Below are 10,250 nucleotides of genomic sequence, written 5' to 3'. Positions count from 1 at the left end.
AGTCATGGCACGGATTACACAAGATAGCGTGTCTGGGTGCTGATCATTCGACAGGAATCCGGCTATTCAAGATGAATGCGCGACTGGTTTTTGGTTGGACTATGCCTATTGCGTAGGAATTTCAGCTTGAGCTTATCAGCTCCCAGTGGGTGCCTTTTGCGGAATGTCAAGAAGTCCAAGTATGCACGCAACTCGACTTCAGGACTGGGGCCTTTTGGGATATAGCAATAGTGACGGGGGCGTATATCGAACAATCTAAATAGAATTATACATATAGCCATGTGAAGCTGTCAAGTAGGGCCGGCAATGGAGATTCTGCGACAAACAAATCACACATCTTCTACCAGGTAGAACGACCAAGCCTTATCGCCTCCTCCCACGGTTCATTCGTTACATTGTTTGTTGCAAGAAAGGACTTGAAGTACATATCTTCGCCAATCGACTTGACATTGTGATTTTCCAGATGGCGTATCGTTAGTGGAAAGATGGCGATGGCCGGAAGAATGTCAGGTTCATCTGCCCCGTGGTCGAGCGAACTATACACATTCTGTGGAATAGGATCGAAGGAGATGCGACGTACGAACTGTTCGTCTGTAGTCCAATCAGGTCCTCGGTAGATGTAGATAAGACCATGGTAATACTCGGTGTCCGGGTCTTCGATGTAACTTGGTACCAAGCCGGGTAGACTACCGGCACCGTTCTCACTGTCCATAGTGGACGACAACCCTAGTGTTTCGACCTGACGTGTATAGTCTCCCCGGCTGCGCTTTTCCTCACGATAGTGGGCGATGCAGGCCTCGTCGGAATCCTCTGCATTTGGGACATGTAGGAAAAATAGCTCGAGGCGGAAGTGACAGAAGTTCTCCAGTAGGGAGCCTTCTCTGATCGCCTTGAAGAGCTCATATGGCTGAACATTGTCCGGGTTGACGTCCGGATGGGTGAAGTATATGGTGAAATTGTAAAGCGGTGGAAGAGGACACGAATCCAGGCCCTGGAACACCATGAGCGCGTTGTGCCTGAAAGGAAGAACATGAGTTATCCTGCGTGGGTGGCGAGCCACTCTGCGGCCTCCACGAGTTACGGGCATGGAGAGATGGGGTTGGGTAGAGCTGATGGTCGTGGTCTGATGAGGGTTACACGAGGTAGTGTTGGCGTGCACATGGACAGGTCACATGTCGGCTGGTTGAGCTACGTGCGCCAAGCGCAAATGAAATTGGACTCCTTCGTCCGGACCACACTGCGCAGCTTCTTGATTGCAACGCCCTCTGAATTCCATCACAAATTGTGTCTAGATAACTGCTCTGTGTGATCATGTGTGATCCAAGCAGGCTGTATATGGGTTGTTGCCTAGATGATGGGTGACAGGCTGCCACTGGTGGGCAATTCGGGAGTAGCATGGTCGGCGCGCACGTCCGGCTTGTCGCCCAAGGCCTCTGAACCAAGACAGAGCTTCCGCTCCAGCAACAGCCCTGGAGCTACCGCCCGGATCAATCACGAAGTCCTTCCAAACTTATGTACCATGTTTTGACATCGACATATTGATCGTACTGCGCTAATTATTTGGTCCACTCCGAACCAATGCGATAGGAATACCCCCCGAAATCCGCTTCCAATGAGCTACACGACCAGTCGACATTCACACTTCCTCAGCGGTCACGTCCACATGAGCACCCGTGTAGGCATCTCTGCAATCGTATCGCAGCACATTTCCACCATCGTATATCCAGCGCATCTACGGACAAGCTCGTGAGAACCGCTCGACCGCGCGTTACAATCCCGTCTATCGCCATGGGACTGCCTGGATCACAACTAGGGGCGGAGACTCATTATATTGGTACTTGGTCGACATGATCAAGTCCACCGGATAGGTTTCTGCGAGAGCGACGCTCCAGAGCCGACACCACAACTTGCTTTGAGGTGCGCTCAGTACCCTGCGCCTTGGGATGAGGCTGGAAGCGAAGCTGGTCGCGGCGAGGCGCGCATAGAGCACATGCACGAGCGCCTATGGCATCAGCTCATCGCAGCGGTACGCAATCGTAGGCATGAAGCTCGGTCATGTCAAGGTTGCGAGTTCCCTGGATATACATAGTTCTGGTGGCTGGCCGCACGCATACATCGACACGAGCACTGCGCATCTATCACAAGGACCGATAGTACAAGGTTCCGAGGCTCGTTCGACTTCGATGCGTCATCTGAATTGGCACTTGGAAGCATTGCTCATGTCATGACTTCGAAGGCTATTGACAGCTCTAGGACTTTGAGCGAAAGTGCTCTGCTTCACTTTGCGCCGACCTTCCCAGTCCTCGAATGTGTCGCCATATACCCTCGTGTTGGCTTTCGGCATGGGCTCTCAAGACCATACTTAATGATTGATATATACTACGCCTTGTTGAGCTACCTAGAAGAGTCCTCCTTCATGATCCACTCCTCACTAGTCGCATCATTGGTGACAACACCCGGCGAATCATAACCATCGCGCAGCTTCTCATCTCTGTTCACTGAGATACCAGACCCAGACACGGTGCCGATGCTAGCTTGTGGCACCTCCTTTCCACCTGCAGCCCAAGCGCGGGCGCTTCCCGCATGTTTCGCATCCGTGAACTCGTAATCTTCCTCACGACCCGACGGCTTACCTGCGCCTATCCTGAATCGGTTGCCATTTCCAAATCGAAAGGGGGACTTGCGCCAGGATGCTCCGCCAGAACTCGCTGCGTTACCGCTGTGTGCCGCCGATGGTCCAGCAAAGATTCCAGGAGCCATCATTGCTAGAAATGGACGTAGACAAGGTAGACAGCCGCTCATGATACCAACGTTGAACTCGATGCACAATGCCATAGTGACGCGAGACGCAACCCCTGCGAGAAGGCTATGTTAGCACGATGACAGTCTATTGTGGAATGGTACTGCTCACATGTGGTATCCCATGTCTTGAAGTAATCCTGCGACCAAACAACCTTCAAGATGCCACCGACGCATGTCAGGACGCCGAAAGAGAAAACCGCGACTAGATGCACGCGTTGAGACAGCGGTAACTTGACCTGCCACAGTGGCGCGACTGGCCAAAGGAACACCACAAAGTCCGACACTACATTGCAGATGCCGCTCGCGGTGAGTAATTGATGCGAGTCCAAACATACTTTGTCGATAATCGTAAAATCCCAGAGTGACTGGATCGGACTGGAACAGAAGATTTTAGTCGGGATCAAACATCTGCCCTAGGGTTCATGACCTACACGCATTGCAGAATGTAGAGTGCCGACGAGATGACACCCCACAGAAGCTGGTACCCAATCATCGTCCAACAGAACAATTTGTTCGTTCTCGAGGGGAAAAGCTTCAGGTACGTCATACAGACGGAAAGCTTTGTGAGTGTCATAGAAGCATTGTACATTGTGACACTCGCAACGTTGTACTAGAAGCCATCAGTATGTATGTTGAGACGATTGGTAATTGCATACCTTTGCAGAGCTCACAAACGTCGTCGGGTTCACATCATAGAGATGACGCCCAAGAGAGTCGGTGGTTGTAACTAATAAGCACACAGAAATCGCTAAGGCGAAGACCTATACATGTTAGATACGTAGCATAAGAGCATAGGGCAAACATACCGCTGCGCCAACCATAATCCAGTCATCGGCTCCTACACCTGACTTCTGGTTCGCCCGAACGTAGATTCTGCCAGCGACGAAGAGCACCATTGGGATGGTTGTCGCGTATATTGCAGCTTCGACACTGCCCCTTTGCGAGACTGGGTCGACATAGTTGGGTATTGGCCATGTTGCGATGATGGCTGGCGTGAGCGCGGTTCCAGAAGCCATAACAACGCCGGGATCAAGGTTCGTGATATGGGTATGTTTGGACTTGTAGTGCCAGAATTTTTAGTTTGTATCACAAACTCAGAGGCCACGCGCACGGCATGTACACAGGAGTGTCAAGGTTCCAAGACAAACCCCGGACTAAAGAGACAGTGAAGACTAAGTATCCCAGTGCAAGGTAGTGCTAACATTAATTTCAGAACGCTTGCGGGTTCAGGTGTATGGCTCAACCTTACTCAACACGTCGTAACTGACACCAGATCTAACTCCGCCGTTAGACAGCGTACCACCAACGCCAGTTCATTAGTGCACGCCATCGTGCCCAGTACGCGAAAGTAACCGTCGAGTCGCCAATCAATTTACCGTAATAGACAATCAGGCCTCCTCTTTGCACCGATTTCAAGTTTACGGGCTTTTGCATGATTGCCATCTAACCACGTTACTAGTAGATCAGTGCGTCAGCGATCGGCTTGTGGGTAGTGCATTCACTTGCAGCAACTGCTGCAACTGGTGTTCCCTTTTCAAGAACCGTTCGGAGCATTTAGACTGTGGGGGGATGTACCTGGCAAAGCATGATACATTTTCATTTGTGAGAGTCGAGTCGTCGTCATACCATACGTATGCGACAGTACAAGCAACAAGGAATAGAGCGCACCAATTTCTATAATGTGACAGGTCTCCTCGACAACCACGAAACAGTATAGTCAAAACATATGCATCTACCTAGGCATGCTTGCAGCCGATTGCACTCATCTCTCGCGCCATCTCGTACAGATATCATCGAGATGCGGCCTCGCCAATCGGACTCGGGGCCGTGAGCGTGTGGATATGCGTGAAATCTCCGTTCCACGGTCCGGTGCACCTTAAAAGCCCGCTGACTAGGCTGGTACCTGACGCTAACTCACCTGAAACACATGCGGGTCATCTAAGCCGCCACAAGTCGAAGCACACAAACGAGCTGTATGACAGGCTCGTGGAACTGTCCACCACGTTTATCGCGTGCGAAGGAGCTCCCCGTAGTCGCATGGTCACCAAGTTCGTGCCCGTGATGGAGCACTGCGATAGGAACCTAGATGTCCTTGGCCTCTGGAGATGAATTCGACTGCTTGCGTTCCCTGCCTAGGTGATCAAGCCTAGCAACTTACCACCCAGTCGCAACATCCGTCTACGAGTCAAGAAGCGCGCGATTTCGGTACGAAAACCTGGTGAGGCGCAAAATGCTTATCACGCATGATGGCTACCTGGTGGCTGGGTGCAACGCCCCCGCTCCCGCAATTCCCGCGGCGTTCTTTCCGATTGGGTCGCATACAAGTTTGCGGTTTCCCCAATCTGTACTATTACCTAGTCGCCGACATGCTGGATGATATCCCTATGCGACCCCCGCAATCACGATGTTAGGCAACGAGGCGTTGGTATGGGGGGCCTTGGGCCGTCAACTCTGTTTGGCTACGCTGCGTGGCTGCCTCCCGAAGTTGGACCCCCGGACTGTCATTGAACACTTAGACCGGCTTTTGTCCTTCCCTGACAAACACCTCACGCCTACCGTTCACACCGTGTAGGTATTCGAAGAGCTTTTCATGCCAAGTGGCACAGCGGAGAACACTAAGATCACTAAAGAATACGATGCGTTCAAGGCCGTTGAACAGCAGACCACCGCTAGCATGACTCAACATTGAGATAGGCCGCTTGCGATCTACATACACCTTAGGTATCACCGCATGAGCAGACAAACTTAGGTACCTGCTGAGCATTTTCTCCGAGAGATACACATCCAAGGCTACAGTAGCCTCACGCGATCTCGTCTGGACCTGATATGCACCGAGCGCAGTGTAACACTTCACCAGCTGAAATGACCATTTGCCGCTGCGGTTCACCGGTAGCGATCCTTGATTAATAGTGTGTAGCAAAGAAGACGTCCAACGTACGATCAAAGGTTTCGAAGCTGTCGACCCAGATTTGAGCTACGTCAACCATGCTGCGCAGTTGAAGCTACCTGCATGTACTTCTGCCAAGCGATTCCTTTCGATACTATCCAGGAAAACCCTTCCATCTCCATGCCGTACATCCACCGTTCAACGAGTACCGTCATTCTTGCTTAAAACGTTCACCTTCCGTCCAAAAGCGGCCCCGTTGCTAATAGTTTGGCCCTTCTGCTGCGTCTCTTCTGCATCCTCCAGTTCCACACCCTTGAAAACATACGACCCCATACAAACAACAAAGCCTGCCAATTCGAGGGACACTCCCTGCACCGTGCGAAAATGAATGTGTAACATCGTATCCCAGTCCGCAGGGCCAGAGTGCATCCAATGCAGGCGCAGTGATTGAGCAAGAACGAGGATACCCAGAACGACGAGAGACACACCAGGTATATAAGCGTAGCGCCACGGAATTAGCTTAGCGATGCTTTGGAGGACCGTATTTGTGCGCTGTTCAGAATCGGTCATGACTCTCATATCCGGCAACTGTAGGTCCCTGAAGACGAGCCAGATCACACAGAGATGGGCGCCGGCTTGAGATACGAAGTACCCAAAGACGAGGACGAGCCAGATCAAGAACTTGTAGTATCCGCCTGGGTCCTGGTGCGTGCAAACTGTGTGAAACGCGTGGCCGAAAGTGAAGAACCCGAGCAGCAGGATGTACAGGCCGGGTATGTAGAGGTAGCGGAAGGGGATGCGATAGAGGACTTGGAACGTTACACTGTTTGTTGTTAAGGTGTCGTCCATGTTTAAACGCGTGCAGATGTGTTGTAGATGCGTGGTAGATGTGTGGTGTGTTCTGGTAGATAGTCGCCCCTCCGGATGAGACGGCACAGTGGTCCGAGGAAGGCATGCGAGCTGTGCCGCATAACCTCGTTGAAAGAGATATTCAGTATGACAGAATGCGAATGAAAGCACGTCTTGTTAGCTAACCGGTATGACGCTATCAGTTGGTTTATTCTGCACCTGATTATGACTACCACCCGACAGGGTAGGTGCGACTTGGCTCACTGAACGATCTGGCGACCAGTCTCACGAACGCAAGATTGTCGGCCAGCCTGAGGTCTCTGCAGTCATCAGCAAGCAGTCTATATGAGGATTCAGAACCTGTCTCATGCGATCTTAACACCACCGCTATGCGTTGATCAACACCGGTACAAAAATAGCACAGCGCACTTGCTCTTCCCATTCAGCACAATGTCTTCGGGGCTTGGAAGTAGGGGTACAATCGCGCAGCCTTGCTTCTCGAACTGATCAGCGAATGTTCGAATTAGGAATGGATAATAGAAAGTCGAAGTTTGGTAGCGATGAAGTGCGAGATGTTCAATTAGGATGGAAATTCGATTGTTTAGAGGCCAAGCTCGTTTTTGACGACACTCTCGTGAGCGTAGTATGTTGAGCCTCATGAATGGTAATAGGACACCAAACGAGTTGCCCTTAATGGCCTGGACTCATGTGTAGTGCAGTGACTCGCTTCTAGATGAAAGCCTTCTGGAACTCCTCGTTCCGCCGATCACGGTGTCTGTGGCGGTCTCCATCACGTTCCCTACTCTTGCTATGGGCGCGTCGTTTGTCACTGCGATGCGAAGACCTATGCTCGTGCCTGTCACGGCTACGACTCCGGCTCCTATGGCGATGCTTCTGGCGCGAGGATGAGCATGCCTCCTTCTTGGGTGTCTGATGCTCGTCATCTTCCACCTCCCGCCTCTTCCTTTTGAGATGCCGACTTCTCCTCTCCTCTCGCTCTTGGGCTGACCGTAGCTCCATTAGCTCACGGTCACGCTCTGCAGCCCATTGCTTCCTGTCCTGCTTCGACTTCTTCAGCTGTGTCTGTGCTTTCTGCATGAAAGCGAAAGGGTCGTTTGTGGAGATGCGGGCTTGTTCCCTCTCTTTACGGCGCGGGTCCTCATTTCCCCAGACGTCTTTATTCGTGAAGCCTGCGTAGAGTGACAGGTCTTGCTTGGCTCCAGTGTCGGATACAGGCTTCTGTACGGCAGCGTACCAGGGTCGGTCGATACCACCCCTTCCTGCTGCATTGGAGAAGCGCATGGTGAATTGGTCTTCGATGACCTTTTCTTTCCTGCGTTTCTCCTTCTCTGCGTCCGCATTCCTCTCGCGTTTGATGGCCTCTTTCATGTCCACCGGGAACAAGTCAATGTGACCGGCGTGGTCCTCCAAGGGGGCATCGGATGCGGTGCTCCGTAGCTTCAGCACTTTCGCGTCTTCTGCCTCATCCTCAGGCCGAGCCGTGAGGGACTTGGCCATGCGTATATCGGCGTCGGTATCGTCCTCACCTGCAAGCCTCCTCCTCTTTCTGTCATGACCGCGATCATTGGTGTTGTCTGAGCGCCGTGATACTGGCGCCTTTGTTGGCTCTTCTTCCGGCAGTGGCGGGGGCGTCCGGCCTCGAAGGATGGCAGCACGTCGCTCAGCGTCGAGCTCTTGCTTGCGCTGGTCATCAGCGGCTTCTCGGGCAGCAGCGGCGGCCTCGTCGGCCTTGACCCGCGCGATGTTGTCCGAGTTGTAGACGTTCCATGATTTCTTGCCTAGCAGATGCCTGTGGACTGTAAGCGACTGCGCGTGCACAGCTAAGTAGTGAGTAAGGGAACTTACAGAGGCATGATGGCAGCTCTCAAGGACACAGAATCAGAGAGTGAAGTGCGCCGCACATGGTCGGACTCGCAGGCTTCTTAACTGTGGGCAGCGAGGTCGGGCGCGGAAACATCGCGGTACCCGTCGACGCGAACGGGAGCTGCCTTGCATTAGCGTCGAGCGGGGAGGCAAGCGCAAACCATGGTGCCTGCCTTCACCCCAGCTCCCCCACACTGCTATTGGCATAGACCAAAAAGGCGACTGGGGCTTTTTCCCAGATCTATCGCGTTCACCGTGTCGATCTGGTCTCGTTCTCCTGAACCAACGCTTGCAATTGTGTCGTTGCTTCTTCCTAGCGTGCGTCCACTCGCGGAAGGTTGTCCCAACCTCTCTGGGCGCGTCGTCTAGACCTCTGCATGAGCTCCCAAGACGCGATCCCTGCCTACATAACAGGACGTGTAAGACCATGTACTACTTGCAACTAAAACTTTGCTGAAGACGCCATCATCCACACCAATGCTTGCATCCTCGTTCGGTACATCCTAGCTAATCATTGATTGTTGCTTTTTGGCTCCTTCCTACCGCGGCACTCCTCTTCCGAAACGGAGACTTTACACCAAAAGCACTTCACCTTCACCATGCCAACCTGGCTCGTTCACGGCTTTCGGTGGCCCCGCGCCCAAATTCGCATCCATGTTATTCTGCAGAATCTCGACGATGCTGCCCCAGAATGGCTAATGGCGCCTGCCACCACGGCCTGTTTGATACAGAACTTCAAGAGCCAATGGCCCCAAGAGATGGCTGCGCTACCTGATTTACGCTTCATCGAACAGTACGATCCCGATGATGTTACCGTAAAGGATCAACCATACGCATATGTGTGCGATGTTGTGCATGAGATCAGACTCGGAGCAGATGTGGAGGAAATGAGGGGAGCGGGGCTGGGAGATGACCAGTGGGCGGCCATTGCAGACCTCCGGGACAAAGTGGCGCCAGGAGAGAAGTTGGGCTGGTTCGTAGTTGTCAATGGCGATGTCGAGAGATGGGCTCCACCGTTGGAAGAGGAGGACGACGACATAACCCCAGAGGCCAGCCATGTATCAAGTCACAGGAGCAGCATGGCACAGTCGGATTCAACCCGCAACAAGGAACAAGAACGCCCTTCTTCCAGTCGGAGTTTCAAGAAGTGGTTTGGAGGGAAATTGAGGAAAACGAAGAGGTAAGATGACCCATAACAAGATTGGTGCAGACGTATGCTGACCTGTTGTAGCGGAAGGAACCTGAGAGGCGATACACCAGAGGAGCCGGTTCCACCATTACCGCCAATGTCACCCCGCTATGCCCTTCAAGCTTCAAACGGAAAGGCGCCCGCACAGAAGAAGACGACATCGTAATTGCTGATGATAGACGAGTGAATGAGCATGGTGTATCACGTGGTAACCAATAGATACGCGTGTGGTTGCTGGAATACCTAGGTACTATGTCGCGCAGCAGTTTGTAGTCAGAATACAGATAGTTCTTTTATTCTGTCTCCAACTGACGGCCTGGGCACGCAGCTAGCTGTAGCAAGGCTTACTCATAGCCATTGTGCTTGTCTCTTACTGTGTGTGCCCGTCGCAAACTCACCTTTTGGGTTAGCGTTGGCTGAGCTTCCGCGCACGTGACACGCGATTGCCTAGCTCAAATTATTATCCAAGTCGCGACCAAGGATTCAAACACGCCGCCTCGGCACCACTGCCACACATTTTACTGCTGATTTCACCAGGGGATTCCTCACTCGCGACCACCGAGTCTCTCTCTGTAATACCGCCATAGTTTCAGTTCGACCGCTGCTCCGTCCGACGCCATAAACCTTGCGCAACTTGCG

General features: G+C 52.5%; 5 protein-coding genes across 5 annotated transcripts; 1 reads left to right on the top strand and 4 right to left on the bottom strand.

Annotated features, from left to right (window-relative positions):
- Positions 1-512: 512 nt before the first annotated feature.
- J4E79_002254 (uncharacterized protein) lies at positions 513-1,003 on the bottom strand (the record flags this gene model as incomplete). The annotated part of the gene is made up of 2 exons (XM_049351154.1): positions 513-536; positions 581-1,003. The coding sequence occupies 2 exons, from the start codon at positions 1,001-1,003 to the stop codon at positions 513-515; spliced, it is 447 nt and encodes a 148-aa protein (XP_049214993.1).
- A 1,391-nt stretch (positions 1,004-2,394) lies between these two features.
- On the bottom strand, positions 2,395-2,760 carry J4E79_002253 (uncharacterized protein; the record flags this gene model as incomplete). Its single annotated transcript, XM_049351153.1, has 2 exons — positions 2,395-2,633; positions 2,718-2,760. The coding sequence occupies 2 exons, from the start codon at positions 2,758-2,760 to the stop codon at positions 2,395-2,397; spliced, it is 282 nt and encodes a 93-aa protein (XP_049214992.1).
- Positions 2,761-3,229: 469 nt separating this feature from the next.
- On the bottom strand, positions 3,230-3,818 carry J4E79_002252 (uncharacterized protein; the record flags this gene model as incomplete). Its single annotated transcript, XM_049351152.1, has 2 exons — positions 3,230-3,412; positions 3,609-3,818. The coding sequence occupies 2 exons, from the start codon at positions 3,816-3,818 to the stop codon at positions 3,230-3,232; spliced, it is 393 nt and encodes a 130-aa protein (XP_049214991.1).
- Positions 3,819-7,267: 3,449 nt separating this feature from the next.
- Positions 7,268-8,412, bottom strand: J4E79_002251 (uncharacterized protein; the record flags this gene model as incomplete). Its single annotated transcript, XM_049351151.1, has 2 exons — positions 7,268-8,348; positions 8,405-8,412. The coding sequence occupies 2 exons, from the start codon at positions 8,410-8,412 to the stop codon at positions 7,268-7,270; spliced, it is 1,089 nt and encodes a 362-aa protein (XP_049214990.1).
- Positions 8,413-9,021: 609 nt separating this feature from the next.
- On the top strand, positions 9,022-9,777 carry J4E79_002250 (uncharacterized protein; the record flags this gene model as incomplete). Its single annotated transcript, XM_049351150.1, has 2 exons — positions 9,022-9,602; positions 9,654-9,777. The coding sequence occupies 2 exons, from the start codon at positions 9,022-9,024 to the stop codon at positions 9,775-9,777; spliced, it is 705 nt and encodes a 234-aa protein (XP_049214989.1).
- Positions 9,778-10,250: the final 473 nt, after the last annotated feature.

Source organism: Alternaria viburni, assembly GCF_023758015.1.
Source record: "Alternaria viburni strain BMP 2772 chromosome Unknown scaffold_3, whole genome shotgun sequence".
Taxonomy (NCBI): Eukaryota; Fungi; Ascomycota; class Dothideomycetes; order Pleosporales; family Pleosporaceae; genus Alternaria; species Alternaria viburni.
Note: the sequence above shows the minus strand (reverse complement) of the source record. Positions and strands in the feature narration are given on the sequence as shown.